Source organism: Lacerta agilis, chromosome 1 (assembly GCF_009819535.1).
Source record: "Lacerta agilis isolate rLacAgi1 chromosome 1, rLacAgi1.pri, whole genome shotgun sequence".
Lineage (NCBI taxonomy): Eukaryota > Metazoa > Chordata > Lepidosauria > Squamata > Lacertidae > Lacerta > Lacerta agilis.
The window spans coordinates 6626010-6645459 of NC_046312.1; the positions used below are offsets into that span (position 1 = coordinate 6626010).

The 19450-nt window shown below is 41.2% G+C and overlaps 1 protein-coding gene across 2 annotated transcripts in view; it reads right to left on the bottom strand.

The window, feature by feature from the left end:
* PELI2 (pellino E3 ubiquitin protein ligase family member 2) overlaps positions 1–19450 on the bottom strand; it is an 80154-nt gene that overhangs the window by 9937 nt on the left and 50767 nt on the right. The window contains exons 3-5 of one of the 2 annotated variants that reach the window (XM_033169037.1): positions 6072–6173; positions 1952–2149; positions 286–474 (exon numbers count right to left, since the gene is read on the bottom strand). In XM_033169037.1, the coding sequence (XP_033024928.1) occupies positions 286–474; positions 1952–2149; positions 6072–6173 (489 nt within the window). The remainder of the gene's footprint in view (positions 1–285; positions 475–1951; positions 2150–6071; positions 6174–19450) is intronic. The other variant, XM_033168954.1, reaches the window with a different exon arrangement.

The following is a 19450-nucleotide window of genomic DNA, read 5'->3' on the forward strand; positions in this document are numbered from 1 at the left end:
TTAAGGGCTGTTATCTCAATAATTAACTGTGCTACCACACTTTCAAGGATTGCCAGCTAAGCTAGGTCTGTCTGGCACCGTTCTCCTGGTGCTAAGACACTTTTATTTAGGAGATCTTTAGGACTAGAAGATTACTGCTTTGTTTACTGTATTGATTCTGGTGCTTTATTCCTTATGCTATCTAGGTTGCATTTTTAATTATGGTTTCTTTTCATATGGAAGCCAATTTGAGTAATGGCTAGAAAGTTTTGAAATAAAACCGCTATCATGAACTTCCCAACTTACCAGTTTGCCTCTTTGCTGAGCAGATCTTGTTTCACGCAGAGTATACACATCACCACAAACTGAAATTTCCCGCCACACTCCCGGTTTCGATTCTTCAGTGAACCCTCCTTTTGGATGCATGACTAGAACGCCATTGGTTGTTAATCCATCCATGTGTCCATCGGGATTCTTCCATTTTGCTGCTTTTTCCTATACAGAAGGCCACAGGAAGAAATAAAAGATAAATTACTCAGCCTTTCCACATTCAAAACTTGTAATAGTATTCAAGATTGCAACCACAAGTAAGCTTCCCAAAGAAAAATAGCTATAATAAAGGAAGGGTTGCTTCAAATTCTAAACTCAACATTTAGCACATAACAGCAAAGTAAACATCTGCACACAATTACAACTATTACTAATAGTTTGGCTAAAAAAACAACAGCTTGCCTCTTTATCAGAAGGGACAGAAAGAAAATCACATTAGTGTTTAAAGTCCTAAACAGCCTAGCTCCAACTACCTGCAAAAACTGCCTCCTTCCCTACTCTCAATCTGCCTTCCATGTTCCAAGCCATGGATCTCTTCACAAGTGTACACACAATTTACATATAATGCTACTCTTCCTCCCTTCCTTTTTGATCTATTCCATTTGAGCAGGTTGTACTCCTCAATTTCTACATTCAATTCATGAGTCTCATCCCACCAGCCTATATTTGCCATCCTATATTAAGAGCTCAAGTTCTTCTTGCTTGTTTCTCATACTCTGTGCATTTGTGTAGAGACAACTGAAACCATGAGTCATTCTTCCACACACTGCCGCCACCTCTGTAACACTCAATAAGGAGTCACCTGCCACCGCTACCACACATCTCTTCCTTCTCTGGGAAGCAGCAGGAATCGTTCGGTAAGGTGTACCTTCTGCTGCCACCTTGATGTGTTCTGAGGTCTGCAACCACTGTTCTTGCTCCTCTGGCCAAGAATCAGTGTCCGAGGTGAGGGCATAGAATCAATTTTGTAGCTCCAGAGACACAGCATGGCTCCTGATGGACTATCATGTGTCATGTTCCTCCAGAGGTTTATCTCCTGAATTGGGCAATCTTCCTCCTCTCTAGGGGTACTCTGCCTGCATCTCTGTTGCAGGATAGTCTAGCAAGAATGTCCTCATGTCCTCATGTTACCCAGTAGCTTGAAGTGTGGACAGGTGGGCCTCAAGTTGCTGTACCTCCTCTTTCAGCATGGTAACCAAGCTTACATATGGCAGCACCTCTATCGTCAATTTTTCCCAATTAGGCACTTGATTCCACATTGCAATGAGGAAGCAAAGGGTGAGATTAATCAATCCTACTTCCAGATTTTCTATGGTGACATTAGCTCATGATGCAGCACATAGTCTTGAATGGAGAAGATCTCACACTGAAATTCTGGAATCTCCAGTTAAAAAGATCAAGTAGCAAGTGATGGAAAAGATTTCTGGACTGAGACACTGCAGAGCTGCAGCCACTCAGAGTAGTCTATGCTGGGCTAGATGGACAATAATCTGACAGTTTCCTATGTACTATGTGTTCATATTAAGAAAAAATAATCTGCAGTTGAATGCCAGCAAACAGCCATCATGTTGTGATAAGAGGGCTGGTTTATGCAACAAATTATCATGACAGAGAGGCTTGCAGAGAAACTACATGTACTTACCCCAAGGAATATGTTTTTAGAAGAGTCAAATCCTGCTGCAAAGATTCTGGCTGTGTATGGTGTGTTCCTATCACAGACAATGCGGCACGCAAACCTGGAGATGGTGCTTTGGGTGATCTGAGTTTCATCACCATTTTGACTGCCCGAAATTGTATCTGTTACAACAAAATCTATGGGGCTCTCTGTTGATCTGCCAACCTGAAGACATTGAAAACATATTTTAGAGAAATACCTTAGATGATACTGTTACATTATACATTATGTGTAGAAAGGTTGTTTGCTAAAACACAATAAATTGACTGACTGGCTGGCTGGCTGACTCTTTGGAGAACTATGCAATGTGAGAGCATGTGAAACCTTAAATAAGCAAAATCTATGTGTAACTTGTACATTCAGGTAGATTGAAGTATTATCCACAAATCAACAATAAATGTAAGTAGGCATCTTGCTCTCATTCTAAAACTGTTTTAGCTACATGGGGTTCCTTCAAAATTTGAATGACTTGTAATAAAAGCAAGCCCCTCAGAAGATTCCCCTGCTCCCCACAAAAATATATAAAAGCTTTTGTCTGTTTTTAGATTTAAAAGATCCAGTCTACAAACCGATGTTAAGTGATCCTCAATTACTTTTAAGACACCCTAGTATACCAACTATAACACAATGGATTCAATTAATGAGTTCCATTAGCAGAAGGCCTTCTCATTGGGACTTTCCCCCTTATTTCCTCACATGGGTCCAGGGTGGATTTGATTTAAATCAAACTGATTTAAATCACAATTTAAATCACTAGTCAGTAAGGCTCAGGGTGGATTTAAATAAAAAAAAACTGATTTAAATAAAAAAATGGGATTTTTTAATTTAAATCCACCCTGAGCCTTACTGACTAGTGATTTAAATGAAATCCACCCTGCATGGGTCCCACCAAAATAGTTTCTGGTCTTTTGGCGGAGAACGCCCAGAACAGCATGGTGTATTGGCGCATGGGGTGGGTGGGGGGGGTTCACTCTATCTGACAAACTGAAATTGCTTGCCATGGTAGAACAATCCCTTACACAAGAATGAATTTCTCCTAACATCTCTTAGAAGGTAAAGGTAAAGGACCTCTGACAGATTAAGTCCAGTCGCAAGCAACTCTGGGGTTGCAGCGCTCATCTCGCTTTACTGGCCGAGGGAGCAGACATTTGTCCACAGACAGTTTTTCTGGGTCATGTGGCCAGCCGCTTCTGGTGAAACCAGAGCAGCACACTGAAATGCCGTTTACCTCCCCGGCGAAGTGTTACCTATTTTCCTACTTGCACTTTGACGTGCTTTTGAACTGCTAGGTTAGCAGGAGCTGGGACAGAGCAACGGGAGCTCACCCCGTCACGGGGATTTGAACTGCCAACCTTCCAATCGGCAAGCCCTAGGCTCAGTGGTTTAGACCACAGCGCCTTTCACTAAATGCTAAGGAGGAAATCATTTCACACAGAGAGGGAGCTATATTTCACCATGCATATGTGGTCATGGCTCCACCTTTCTATGAAATATTTTAGGAGCACAGAAATTATACTGAGTCAGAACATTGCTCAATCTTGCTCAGTACTGTCTACACTAACTGGAAGTGGCCCTCCAGGGTTTCAGGCTGGAGTCTCTTCTAGCCCTGGAGTTACTAGGAATTGAGTTTGGGACCCTCTGCACACAAGGCAGATGCTCTACCACTGAGATACCTGTATAGCCATCCCCAAATTTTCTGCTTCATTGGTATTACTTGACTCCTTTTGGCATCAAGATGCCAATGGCTGCACTTGAATGATTCACTTATAACAACTATTACAGATTGCTCAGCTGCAGAAACACTGTGATGGGTGAAAATGAATGTGGCAAGCCCTGAATTTCTGTTACCACTTTAACGGCAGTAAAAGTTGTTATATAGAGAGACTAATGTTGCTTCTTGGAGCTATGCCATAAACCAGAATTATGAACTTCCTAGACAACAGCAAGGAAATCAACAGATTTTAGGTTGCGTCTCTGTGCATCTAAGAATTGGAAAGAAACAGGCAGCAAATTAAATATCAGATTAAATATCTGAATTGCATGGAGTCTTTCTTCCAAAGCTGAATTCTAGTTAAAGCTGTCTTCTAATATTTGACATTGACTACCAAGGTACAGGGTTGTGCTGTTTTGCTGTGTCATTTGAGTTTATGAAACATTCTAACTGCAAAATTCTGCCAGGTTTATTATTTGCTAGAAATATTTGCTGTGGGAGACAGAGTAGCGAGGATAAGCCTTCTTACCTTATTCTGCTAAAATGCTAATCAAGCACCTCTGTAGAAAAGATGAAAATCTAGTACAGGTGACTTTCAATTTACACTGGGATTATGGTCCGGGAATAGCGCATAAAGCCAAAATCATGTATTGTCAAAACACATCGACTTCAATGGTGGGTGGGATTGCCAAAGTTTTTATTCCCAGGTGCCTGCCCCTTTCCTCCCTCTTTTTCTTTTTAAAAAATGCTTGCAGGCTGCAGGGGGGAAACTGGCTGGAGGCTGTGAGAACAGGGTAGGACTATATGGGCCACTGGCAGATCCAGCAAGTTCTTCTTAGTTCAACAGTTAAGGAATTACCAGCCCCCCACCACAGCCCCTCTATGTCTAAAGCCCAACTGTAATAGTCCAACATTTGTAAGATAAATCGTCTAGAAAGCTCCACACATTGTCTGCTGTTTGAACTAGCATAACACAACCACTTCACTCCTTGAAGATATTCAATAACTTTGGCTCAAGTGGGGTGATCAATGCAAGGAACAGCTTGCCAGGAAGCAAGACCACAGAGTGTTGGAGTAAAAGGAGCCAATGTGGAACACTGTATTTCTCCCTGCCCCAAAACAAATCACACCCAGCTGAAAATCCTACAGTTTATGAACCGATCAACACACTGTCATCCCAAACATGAGCCTTGCATTTTCAGTACAATTGGCATTCTCAGAAAGCCCAGATATGTATAGGATTGCGTATTACTAATAAATAAATTAATAAAATTTGTATACTGCCCTTTATCCATAGATCTCAGGATGGTTCACAGCATAAAAACACAGTATTCTGTGTGGCATAAGATAGTACTGTATAAATTATGACTGTGAATGGACCAAGGAGCACCTAATCCCCTAACACTAGTGAATCTAAAGAGAAATGGACCTGAATGGTGGAAGAATAGGACAACACTGGGAGCTCTATGTAATATGCTGAGTTTTCCAAAAGACAGGCAGGTTTTTTAATTAACAAGCAATATTCTAGTACGCACTGTGCTTTGAAAGCACAAGAGACCTCTCATCTCTGTGAAGCACATACGGATGTGGCAGAAAGTATTTTAACTGAATCTAGGTACATGCAGGAACAAAGAAAAACTGACGAACCCACCCACTGTCTAAACAATCCAGAACTACCTCTGCCATGCATGGAAATCTGAAACAATGCGTTTAAGTAATGGCTTTGTTGGTGCTCCTGGAAGAAAACCAACAACCTATTTTTGAGCATCTGTAACTCAGTATATTTACTGCTGAATGAATATGTCACTGGAAAGACCTAGAGAGCATCACTAAATGAAAGTATAAATAATGCAGCCACCACCAGTTCCCACTGGGAGTGCTTTCAAAAGAGCAAGAGTGGGACACAGTCCAGCCTCAAGATTATTATTGAAAGGCCTGTAGAAATGCCTTTACACTTTTGTCAACAACAAAAGCCAGTAGTGAATTTTGAAAGCATGACACGTTGAGCAAAAAGAGAGCTTTAACTGTTCAGAGTGAGATAGTGGGAAAGCTTTTCCGTGTCAGAAAAAGCAAGCATGCAATGTGGTTAGTGTAAAGTCACATATGACACCACAAAGCACGTACTTTGCCGCAGGTACGTGTACCAAAGCTTCCCAGTGTGCACTTCTAAAACCAGTGTGCAACCAGCAGGTAAGACCCTTCCTTCAGAGAGAGCAACATCTGAGAATAAACCCTGTACTCCAGGACACCATTTCTGTAAGCCGTTTCAGGACATCTTCACTTAGGGATTTTCCCATACCATGTGTGGACATACACAGGAAATAAGCTATAAAAGCCCCACAAACAGCTGTTTTTAGGTCATGCAAATGAGCTTACCTGAAACATATCTGTATCTTTGTCGTGTGTATATTCCACTACCACCGTCTGGCTTCTTGACAACGTGTAGGATATACTGTGCTGCCCTTTACAACTGATGGCCTGTGGAATAAGACAGTTCCTGCTTTATTTAAGTAAGTAATACCTGAGTCAGGGAAAAGCACATCACTTCCACATTTGTAAATGCTGTTACAGCCATTACCGAGTTTCTCCCTATCCAGGCTGATTCAATTTGTTTATTATGCGGTTTGCAGCAAGTGTGGCTCAGCTGCAACTCTGGATCACAACAAAGAGCACTCTGGCCCCTTGCTAAGGGACTTCCCATGCAAGGTGTGACCCTCCCCCCCCCAAAAAAAGCAAAGCTCTTGCTTATGGACAGAAAATTACAAAGATCTGTCCTTTAAAAAACAAACCAAGCTAGAATCAAGATAAATGAATCTTGAATGCAACCATGCAAGTTTCACTTTTCACACTTTCTCTCTTTTGGGCACACCATTTTTTCAAACGACCCACTTTCATAATAATAAAAAAACAGCCTGTGAAGCTTTTCTTTACCATGTCTACCAAATCTAACCCAGATGCCTTGAAGGAACAGTGACTTTCAAAGGCAAGTATCTTTTCCAGGCCTATTCTGCTTCTAGAGAGTCTTTAACTAGAGATATCAGGGACCAAACCGAAAAGCATCCATGTACTGAGCGACGGGTGAAAACAAGATTTGTAAAATCTGACAAATACGGGTCAGATATTTTAAAAGCATTTTTATTAGAACAAAAAGGTATTTTAATCAACTTGCTTGATAACTGTGCTAATCACAAATGAAATTAACTTTACTTTTTTATAAACAAATAACTTAGGATAGTAGTCAGCTAAGTTTTACTCAGAGTAAACCTATTGAAATCAATGTACCTAACCATGTTCATTAAGTTCAATGGGTCTACTATGAGTAAAACTTAACTGACTACCACCCATAGCTTTTAACTATGTTCTGGAAGGAATTCAATGCGATTGTTCAGCCAGGTCAGGCATTTTGGCTTGCCAGACAGAACTGTTTCCCCCTTCTCCTCCCCCATGGTGTTGCAGGGATTTTTCCAACTCCACCCCCCCCCAATTGGGGGGGGGAGCCCCATTGCACAAGAGGAAATCTTCTCATAGGACTTCCACAGATGGAAACCATTAGTTGAATCCCACCCTTTTCTCCTTTGGCTTTTCTCCAGAAATACCAGGGTCATGAAATTAAAGCAACAGTGCCTATGAAAAGCAGAAATGATTTCTGAATGCAATTTTACTAAGGTAGCTTCTTTGAAGCACAAGTTAAATAAAAAAAACAGTCGGCTGACATTAACTGACCAGTCACTGACACTGAGCTGAGGACCCTCCCATAATAAAGGGGAATGATGAACCCACAGTGGTGACAGATATGCTTCAAAAGCTGGAACTTTCCATAAAAGAGAACAGAGTCTGACAGCCAGTTCACTAGAGATAAATGACCCTAAATTCTGTTCTGTCTCTGTCTGTTTAGATATTTGGTTAGAGGTGGAAGAAAGTTGAAAGAATATCAGTCAACACTCAGGGCTTCTCAGCCATTGGATGATAAGGGCCATTTCACTGGTTTTTAATTTGTTTGGGTGCACACCTAAGATGCATTAAGCATACACCTAACAATGTAAACTGCAAAAAACCCAAATAGTTAAGAGAAACACACACTTCATACAAAGCACAACAGTCAGAAAACCACGATTGTCTTCTTGTTGAGCACGTACATTGTGACAAACCAATTTTGTTGCTGAGTAATATTCTAAATGGCCCCAAGTGGCTATGCAAACAATTAAAGGATTGTTTAGGACTGGAGTTCACACATGGGACTGTGAAATATTCAAAGACATAGGAGCCAATTCCTAGGCTCTGAGGTCTCTTCAGCCCCCACTCCCATATTTGAGGTGGCCGGGGGGCCCTAAAGTTAATGGACACTGCCATTCAAATGGTATGTGTATGCTGCATCTTCTGATGGGTTTTGCAGGGCGGGGCGTACCTGCCCCTCCTCCCCCAATATATTTTATTCAAGTTGGCATCCTTGCTCAATGAAAAGTCTTAACATAACATTCTGAGAATGCTATGGAATGCTAATCCAGAATGCGGCAGCTAGACTTGTGACTGGGAGCGGCCACCGAGACCATATAACACCGGTCCTGAAAGATCTTCATTGGCTCCCAGTATGTTTCCGAGCACAATTCAAAGTGTTGGTGCTGACCTTTAAAGCTCTAAACGGCCTCGGTCTTGTATACCTGAAGGAGCGTCTCCACCCCCATCGTCCAGCCCGGACACTGAGGTCCAGCTCCGAGGGCCTTCTGGCAGTTCCCTCGCTGCGAGAAGTGAGGTTACAGGGAACCAGGCAGAGGGCCTTCTTGGTGGTGGCGCCTGCCCTGTGGAACACCCTCCCATCAGATGTCAAGGAAATAAGCAACTATTTTACTTTTAAAAGACAACTGAAGGCGGCGGCCCTGTTTAGGGAAGTTTTTAATGCTTGATGCTGTATTGCTTTTAATATTCGGTGGAAAACCAGCCAGATGGGCGGGGTATAAATAATAATAATAATAATAATAATAATAATAATAATAATAATTATTATTATTATTATTATTATATGCTCCAAGATAGTACCAGAGGCTCCTCTTTCAGGGGTATCAGAAGGTTACTGAATTTGTGTGTGGTACTGAGTAAAAAAATGTATCAAAATTAGAGAACGGTGAGTGCACCTGAACCCGCCTTAGCTTTAAGTTCATTTTTTTAAGGAGTTCTCTCCTCCCTAAGACTGTGTCCTTTTGATTTCTGCTGCAGTAATAAATTGGGAACAATAAAGGGTTGCCATCTGTACAGGTCAGAAACAGACTTCACTTTGATGAAGGCTTTACAGATGACTTGGCTTGATATTGGGTGCAAGGGACTGGGAGACTAGCTAAAAGACCTTTGTGTCTACAGAAGCTACTAGCCCACATGGAAGGACAAACTGCAACGAGACACCTGCTTATAATTAGGAAAGGGGTCTAAGCAGCTTTACCAGGCATAGTAGCCTGATTTACATAGTCAAGGACTCAGGTGGCTTGTTAGGAATGAACTGCCAAAGAAAAGTGCCATCATTATTACAAACTCTGGATCCTAGGCTGAACATGCTTAAGAATAAGGGAAGCGTAGCAGAAAACGAGCAGCCCAATGCTGTACACAACTGGAAAACAAAATAAGATGCTAAGTGAGAATCTGGCACAAAATGCTGCTTCGGTGAAACAAATTCATTTTTATTTTTCTAATGCCCCATCCCATTTAAACTGGGAATTTGGAATCATTAATATGAATGACAATTGTTCAAGCAAATTTGACTCCTTTTCCTCTAGGGAACTAATTGGGGCAGGATATTCCTAATAAGTTATTTTTAGCTCTGCTGCCTAGGGTACTAGAGTGGAATTCTGTCCTCATTAGCTTGTGAAAGGCCATGGCAGACTTCCACACAAATCCAACTGACATTTAAGACCTGGTGAAAACTTCCCATTTATTCTAAATATCCTATAGCATATTGCTAATGTTCAAACTCCACTTCTTAAATGAATATTTGGTTCTTGTTAAAATAACCACTCACAGATTTACTTTTGTTATTTTCCTAAACCCTTTATATGTCCGTTGGTTCTCTAGACCAACTATATTAGATTCATTGTTAACTATTACTAACAGATGTTGTTCAGCTGGTCATTTTGCTTAACAGATAAGAAAGCTGTGGTATTTGGAATCATTAAAACTGAATTATGAGCAGTTGAACTAAAAACGGTTGATTTTTGTAACAAAACACAGAACTAATGTAATTAAGAGTATATGGTACCCCATCACGCAGAAAGAAAATTGCTCAAAGTTCAACCAATAAATGCCAATTAAGTTCACCAAGAATTTTGATAAGATTCCTACTAATCAAAAATCAAGGTCTATGCCCTGTTTTTCTTAGGCCTCATTCTCACTGAGGACCCACTTCTACCAATGGGGGTGGGGTGGGGTGGGCACATGCCTGTGTTAGAAACTGGGGATGCAAAAGCTATTCTGCACATGGCTCCTGGAACCTAGGTTACGGAAGCAAAAACAGAATGGCTAGTTGCCCTTCCCCACCCCACACCCCCGTTCAGCAGCACTTTCTATTTATTTTTTCGAAATGCATGAACTAATTCACAATTCACATCAGTGACACATTGTTGATATTATTTTCAATAGCAATTCTTGACTGGACACCACAGACTTAAATGGGGCTCAGCCCCTGCAATAGCATCCAAAACCCTAAGTCATGAGAATAAGGAATCTTTTCAAATACCAGCACATGTGTGTATAGGATGCATTATGTAAAGTATTGTGCTGGATTTGAACTTAGTTTAAAAAGCACTACTTTTATAACAAAAGCAACATTTTCACCCTGGCCTTAATCACGCACACACAGCTTCAGTCACTGAGGTCCCCAATCCATGCACGTTTTACTTGGGAATCTCCAGTGCCACTGCAGAAAGCCTTCCCACTGTTATTGGAGAAGTCCCAGCATCAGCAAGATTGCCGGTCCCGTCCCGTCCCCCCACTGCCGCTGCTCCTTTAATCTGGTGGTAGCAGGTAGGGTGCCCATGGAGTGCCACTCCATTGTGGTTCCACCACCTAAGGCAGCTGCTGCAGTGTGCCTCATGGTTAGGCTGGCCCTGGCATTATCAAGTCTAGTCCCCTTGTTAAACAGCAGTCGCTGGAAATGGGAGGGTGGTGAAATGGACAGACGACGGATGTCACCATCTGTCTTTGGATTGCCACCACTTTATATGTAGAGAAGACTGCTACTTTGTTAAACACACACCAGATGAAAATTAATTGGCCAGAATTACTGCTTCTATGTTGTAAGACAACAGTAAATCTGGGAAGTGAAATTGATCGGTATTGCCAATAAAGCCACTAAGTGTAATTTTCTGGTAACCTTTAGCAAAAAAGAACATTGCCATGGAAACCTCATGAGCTTTGAGTGCCGAGAAGGAAGCCCACATGAAGTAGAATATTAGAAACCATTTTTAAAAGAATTCCCACATGCTTTTAACCACACACCTGGCCATCTCCAGTGTTTTTTCTTGCAAAATAAGGTCTTTAAAAAATAACTTAGCTAACCTTGTGCATTTTGGAAGGGCTTAAAACACTTTGAATCCCACTGAGAATTTAATGTTGCAGAACATAAAGGTGAAAAATACTTTTTCAAGTCAAAACTACTCACTATTTTCAAAAACATTTAGGCAGTGCCTTCACCCCCACCCCCACAAAATCTCCCTCCCTTGAGAGTTTTTCTGTACTTCTGGTGAAAATGTCCATATACATTTAAATTGCTCTCACCTGCTCACAACAACACATCCAAATTTATTTAGTTATGTGGCATTATGATTCAGTTACAGGTAGGTAGCCGTGTTGATCTGCCATAGTCAAAACAAAATAAAAAATAAAAAAATCCTTCCAGTAGCACCTTAGAGACCAACTAAGTTTGTTCTTGGTATGAGCTTTCATGTGCATGCACACTTCTTCAGATACATATGAAAGCTCATACCAAGAACAAACTTAGTTGGTCTCTAAGGTGCTACTGGAAGGATTTTTTATTTTTTTATTTTGTGGTGTTATGATGTTATTGCCAGGAGCCATAATACTAGTCGTCAACAGGTTCACCACACCTATCAGCCAATCACCCATCCCCACCACCCTTCTGAGTCATATCCCTCCCCACCCACTCACTATATATAAGGGTCTGGTGACTTCTGTTTCAGTGTATCTGAAGAAGTGTGCATGCACACGAAAGCTCATACCACTAACAACCTTAGTTGGTCTCTAAGGTGCTACTGGAAAGGATTTTTTTTATTTTTTTATTTGTTTCGACTACAGCAGACCAACACAGCATCCCACCTCTAACTAGTGGTGTTATGATGTTATTGCCAGGAGCCATAATACTATTTTCCAAGTGCCCTCCCACCACTGTGGTATGTCTATGAATTTGTGGTTGAAAATGGGAGAGGGCACATCCATTGAAGTGATATTCATATCAATTTTAAATAGCATTTTTATTTTCAATTGAGAAAAAAAGAGAGTTTGAGAGCACACTTTTTAGGGCATGGGTAGGGAAATTAAGGCCCGGGTGCCGGATCTGGCCCAATCGCCTTCTAAATCCAGTCCACGGACGGTATGGGAATCAGTGTGTAGAATGTGCCCTTTTATTTAAAATGCATCTCTTGGTTATTTGTGGGGCCGGCCTGGTGTTTTTACATGAGTAGAATGTGTCCTTTTATTTAAAATGCATCTCTGGGTTATTTGTGGGGCACAGGAATTCGTTCAATTTCCCCCCCAAAAAATATAGTCCAGTCCCCCACAAGGTCTGAGGGACAGTGGACTGGCCCCCTGCTGAAAAAGTTTGCTGACCCCTGCTTTAGGGTGTGCTCAATTTGTACCTATAGGAAGTTTGATTTTTATGTACAATTCTCCACCAGTCTGAACTGTACTTGCCCTCAACCTCCAACATTGCTAAAGTACACCATGCAGTTGTTCTGAATAGGTAAAGTGGCTTGCCCTTTGGAATGGCTGCACAGAAAACGTGAAGGGAAATAATTTATAAAGTTTAGACTTTACTTGCACATAAATGTCTGCTTTGGATCCAGAGAAGATTGATCCATTACTCCAATAACAATTGCTCCCCAACCATTCATTACACCATCAGGCAGAGACAGAGAGCGAAAAATTAATCGCAGTCACCACAAGGTATGAACGAACATAGCAAATGTTGTCTGTTGAGTCCTCTCACCACAACACATGGTTTTGTGCAAAACTAAGAGAGTCAATTTTGGATAGGTGTCAAATCCAGCTGAACCAGCATAGTGCAACTATAGATATTAGCTACCTTTAACTCACTGAAAGAGACTTTCATAGCTGGTAACAATCAAGACCAAACATGTCAGATTAGATTTCATATTATTGAGCCCAAATAGCTATAATGCCAAATCCTTCATTAGAACTATAAATATACATACATTCCACTGTAAATTGGGATCAGAGCAGGAAAAATAAAGTGATGGTTTGTGAGTTCTGTAATACTGCTTCCAAGAAGTTCAGAGTTTGAGTGGGTAAACAGCAGACATTCTCATTGGTATAGCACGCTAATGAGATGAGACCCATCAAATAACTCCATGATTTTCAGACACTACAAACTGAACCTGACGCAAATCTATTTTGTATTGACAGCCAAAGATACTCTCGATAGGCACTTTAAGAGAGACCTTTAAACAGCTTTCCAATATCTCTCGTGAGAAATGAGCAGAGACAAGAATTTAACCCTTGCCAAAATGCTATCGATTATGCACACAACTGGCATCCCTTAATGCTTTGCAATACCAAAACACAAACAGGGGGGGGGGGGATAACAGCTGGTTGAAGACTGCTTTTCCATGAGAAGAAGAAGAAAAAAAAACAATGGGGAAAGATATCTGCCTTTTCATTGTCAAGCCATAAACTATATTACTATCAGGGGCTTGAAACAGCAGCCGCAGGGACCTATCACAGGTATTAAGATCCAGCTCCTACCCCTGCTTCCAGGAAACATCACTCTGTATCTCAACGGGGTCATTCATTCACAGAGGCAGCTTGAGTGTTCTCATACTGTATATGCCAATCTGGTGCCCTTCAGATGTCTGGAGTACATCATCCCATCAGGAAGGCTGCTATACAACCCACTGAACATCTTGAGCTCAATGTTTCCTTTCTCAAATATTTATGACTATCTGTCAGCCAACCAGAAAATTTACTTTCTGTCCCATGGAAAATAACGCCATAGGGAACTCCCACACCACACATTTAACACAGTTTCCATCAAAGAATCCTGAAAAATGTAGTTTACCCCTCACAGGGCACCCTAAACAACCTACAATTCTCAGGATTCTTTGGGGCAAGCCAAGCGAGTTAAATGTATGGTGAGGATGTGACCTATATCCCCAGTAGTACCTAGTTCTTTCTTCTGGAAAGCTTTGTGTACTTATATCTCCAACTCTTGTTCAAAAGATTCAAATGTAATTATAGAGGGTCAACCAGAAGTCCATTAATTTTGCAGATGTTCTCAACTCTCTCTTCAGATGACATGTGAGCACAAGTTTTGAATTACCACCTTAGGTTGTGTAATTATGCTTTAATGGTGAAAGTAATCGATTTGTATGTGGTTTTGTCTAGGAAGTTACCTAAAATGCAAATAGGAAAACATTTAAATCAGCAGTCTTCAAGCTTTTCAGACTCAGGATCCCCCCCCCCCATCATGACCCACTCTGTCCTTCTCCCCCATCCTACTTGTCCTCGTGTTAAGCAGTATAAACAAAACAAAAAGGAGAGTGGCACTGGGATGCTGAATGACCCAATTCTCTGCCACAATTCTACCAGCTGAAGATATAAAATTAGTCCACCCTGCTTCCTACAGCTTTATGTATCTGCTCTCAGGAATGAACATCCGAAATGCAACGGAAACTCTAGAACTCAGCTAGGCTGTCTGCTAATACATTAGTAAAGAGCTCAGAAGGGGGGAACCTTTCCTTAAATTGACTCTGCATCAGGTCTTGGGTAGTCTCATCATCCTTTTTTAAGGAAAGCGAAAACAACAGCCAAACCCCTTAAAATTATGTTGTTTTATAACATAAAGTTAGCACTACTAACACCTCTCTATAGTCCTTGCTTTGGGTAACCCAACACACTCCTAACATTTTTGAGGCTAAGCATAGTAATGTAAGCCTTACTCTTTGCCCTTGGTACAATCTACCATTATCTGTTGCTAAATGATTTTGGCTATGCCTGCGCCATACAACCAAAACTTATTTAATATTATTGTACTAAATAATTTTATAATCAGAACAATTAAGCAGTAATGATGTAGAGTTAAAATCTTTATGGAGTACAGATAAAAGGTCTTCTAAGTTGAAGTAAAAAGACGTAGTATGAGTAGACATGCTGGTGTGGGACAAATAAACGGCTTTGAAAAAGTCTCTAAATGCCACTGATGCTGAAAGAAAGCCCTTGGTTCTGCTGCTCAAAAATAGACCGAAAACTCATTTGTGCTTATGTCAAAGTGACTTGCCCATAAATCATCATGCTCGGAATAGGTTTTCAAAGCTACTTAATGTTCTTGAAGTTAAGTCTTACGTTGTGCTATCCCCAGGCTTTGTTAACTCTGCAATATTGGCTGATATAATATACCTATTTTGAAATGTCTGGTTACATTGGACAACAAGTAAAGTAATGCATAATGAACATTATATATACTGCCTAGCCATAAGTTCACCACTGAAGTTTCCAACTCTACTTTGACTCTCTTCCTCACAGTGTGAGCATTAACAAGCAGAATGACATTTCCTAAAATAGGTGTGCTAACCTGTTCGTGAGGTTTCAAACTTATTTGGTTGGTCACTTTTAGGAAACAGAATGTCAAGTAAGGTAGACCTTGAACAGATGCAGCAAGGCAATTCTTGAGTTCTGAGCGAAAATGTCATTCTGCTGGCACAAGTGGATGTAATAATAATAATAATAATAATAATAATAATAATAATAATAATAATTTATTATTTGTACCCCGCCCATCTGGCCGGGTCTCCCCAGCCACTCTGGGCGACTGCCACCAAATATTAAAATACATTTAAAATATCACAGTTTAAAAACTTCCCTAAAGTTTTCCTCTATCCCCCCTTTGTTGTTGTTGTTCAGTCGTTCAGTCGTGTCCGACTCTTCGTGACCCCATGGACCAGAGCACGCCAGGCACGCCTATCCTTCACTGCCTCCCGCAGTTTGGCCAAACTCATGTTAGTAGCTTTGAGAATACTGTCCAACCATCTCATCCTCTGTCGTCCCCTTCTCCTTGTGCCCTCCATCTTTCCCAACATCAGGGTCTTTTCCAGGGATCTATCCCCCCTGCGTGCACCCAAAATCTCCAGAGAGCCTACCCCCAATCCTCTGGAGCAGATTTTGAAGGTGCACAAAGGAATGAAAGAAAGGAGAAGCCTTGCTGCACAAGTAGATGCCTGTCACTTGAGTGAAACAGCAGCACAGGAAGCAACTCCTACTACGACTATAAAGGTAAAGGTAAAGGGACCCCTGACCATTAGGTCCAGTCGTGTCTGACTCTGGGGTTGCGGAGCTCATCTCGCGTTACTGGCCGAGGGAGCCGGCGTACAGCTTCCGGGTCATGTGGCCAGCATGACAAAGCCGCTTCTGGCGAACCAGAGCAGCGCACGGAAACGCCGTTTACCTTCCCACTGGAGCGGTACCTATTTATCTACTTGCAATTTGACATGCTTTCGAACTGCTAGGTGGGCAGGAGCTGGGACCAAGCAATGGCAGCTCACCCCGTCATGAGGATTCGAACTGCCGACCTTCTGATCAGCAAGCCCTAGGCTCTATTCTAAGGGGTCAATTTGTCTTTCATGGATAATAGCCATTTTATATACCTACAGTCAATTAATTTCCCCAATCCTTTAAAAAAACCAAGTGAGTTAGAAACCACTCAGTGAGAAACTTTTTGTCAGCCCTATGTCTTTTGAGAAGAAACATTTCCTCCAGCATAATGTCACAGCTTCTCTCAAACATAGGATAACCATCTTATTCTGCTGGAAACAGTTAAAGCCCAACATCAATAAAGCAAGACAAATTCCAATTGTTAACAAAGGGGACATTCATCAGGTGTAGCTAGTGTGCACATCTATAAAATCTGAGGCACAGTACATCTGAAATCTTGAGAACAAGGGTAGTTTCTGACAAATTTGAAAGAAAATACATTCAACCTATATGTAACTTTTCTTACAACATATAGTCTTCCCCCATAACTTGGAACTTCCTTGATATGGCAGTCTGAGGTGGTAACATATTTACAGAAGGAAACACTGTTATTATGAACATGACAAAAATTGCACAGGTGTCAAAGACATAGGTAAGAAACCTATGCAGTTGGCAACCAAAACAAGCAGGATTAACAGTGCTTCAGAGTTGTTTCAGCACTCCAGGCAAGTACATGGACTACAAGAGCTGGTATTACTAGGTAAGTAATTTGCCCAGTATATACCAATGAATGAGTATTAGAATAAATCAGTAGAAGAGCTGTCTGGCTGTTTTGTGGGGATTTTGTAAGATTATGCATTAAATATGATATCTAAATTCTAGTTAAGAATTTAATCTCAACCACAGTAAGCAAATTAATATGGCTGAAGCTCCCAGAACTTTGCAGCAGCTGTTTACACTATTACCCATGTCACTGTGTTAATTATGCTCTCATTACAATATAGCATAGCAAGATGTCTCTTGAATATCATTCAATGTAGCAACTACACAGGTGCTTAGCCTTGCTCATGAGTAAGCCATAAGTATTTGTATTTACCTTTGTGTAACCACAAAAAAAATCACAGAGCCATGTTCAAAAAGAAAAACTGAATTTCTTACCCTGAAGTTATAGAGATATCTGGAAATAGCCTGTTTATAAAGGGAGTACAAGCCAAGCCCTGTTTAATAGAAGCGTCTCAGATATCCTTTAGTACTAATAATTTCCAAGTTTTAATTCTCACTAGGTGGCTTAATACACACGTTCTTCTACACACATAACTCCAGATTGCCTTTGGTTCATAATAACAGATAATGGATGCCCTGTGCTTCTAAAATAACTGTTCATTTAGCACAAGTTGTACTTAATCTTGTTTCAATGAAGTTATTTGTACAACACCAAAACTTCATCCTGTGAGTTGTTTATCTGAACTGATGGTGGCCAGAAGAGATATATTGGGAGCTGTGGCAGGAAGCTCAATGAAAATGCCAACCCAGTGCACAACAGCTGTGATAAAAGGCAAACTCCATGTTAGGGATCATTAGGAAATCAAGTAGAAATAAATTTTACCAATATCAAAATGCGCAACCACTGTTTGGGTCATCACAGCTTGAGGTGGCTATTGCTGAGTCCACAAAGGGCAGCAAAAAAAGGGGGCTGAAGCATTTCTCATATTAAGAACATTTGGAGCTTTTTCATTTATGAAAAAGGTGAGTGGAGGTGGGGGACGGGATAGAGGTGTATTCAACTATGCATAATGAGGAGGATGTGGATCGAGAAATTTTCCACTCTCTTACATAACACTAGAACCAGGGGTCATCCAATGAAACCGAATGTTGAAAGACTCACGACAGATAAAAGAAGGTACTTCTTCACACACGACTTGGATGGCTTTTAAAGGAAATTGGACAAATTAATGACACAGAAGGCTATCAACAGCTACTAACTTTGATAACTGTATACTTCATCTGGTATCAGAGACAGTATGCCTCCAAATACCAGTTGCTAGGAATCACTAGTGGGAGGGAGTTCTTGTACTCAGGTCCTGTTTATGGATTTTCCATACATATCTGGTAAGCCATCGGAAGAACAGAATGCAGGACTAGGTGTGCCTTCGGTTCGATCCAGCAAGGCATTTCTTATTCTCATAGCTCACTGCCGCCATTTGCTAAACATATCTGATGAGTGTATTCCAATAACTGTTTGTAGGCTGGTTCTTTATGGTTGAAGTCGCCCCTTTTTAAAATAGAAAAGAAGGACGTATGTAATTCATCAACAAGAAGAAAACGAAATGTAAACAGGATGTAAACGCTTCACAAGCAGGTTCCCAACCACAACCCACACATACTGTGCTTTCCAGGATTTCTGAAGGTTAGGAGAGGCGGCGGCAGCACTGGCATGACTTAGCATAACAAAGCCCTTCGGGAGAAAGAGACAAATTAAAGCATTAAGAGCTTCTTCATTTATTTTCTACCAGTATATAGCCAATTGGGTCTTTGCCTGAAATAAGTTTTACACAGCACACACTGATTCCTGTCAGTTTACTGAGATGAGCAGAGTAAAGAAGATGCAAATAGGTCTATGTCCGACACAGAAGATCATGCCTCCACCCTCTCCTGACCTAGAAAAGGTGTATCGGTGTCAGCAGACATGCAGACTGATCTGAGGATGGAAAGAGGCACAAATACTGCACATCTAGAGAAGAGGAGAAGCTGGTCAAAATCATTGCTCCACAGCCAGAGAGATTCTTCCACTTGCTCACTCAGCTAATTTTCAAACAGTCCCAGCAATTCACTGAAGTATTGTGGCCCCTCGGTCTCTGAGGAACACCAAATGTTCCAGAAGTGGTTCAAGGATGACCAAGAAACAGAAGTGCCATACAGCCTTCCCTTGACCTCTTCCTCTCTGCCTCCAACAGATTATTCTCCTTTTTACTGTCTGGATTTCCCCCCGCCCCTCAATTTCTTCCCTTCTGACCACCCCATGCATCCTTTCCAAAGGGGCAGTGTTCTTTGTC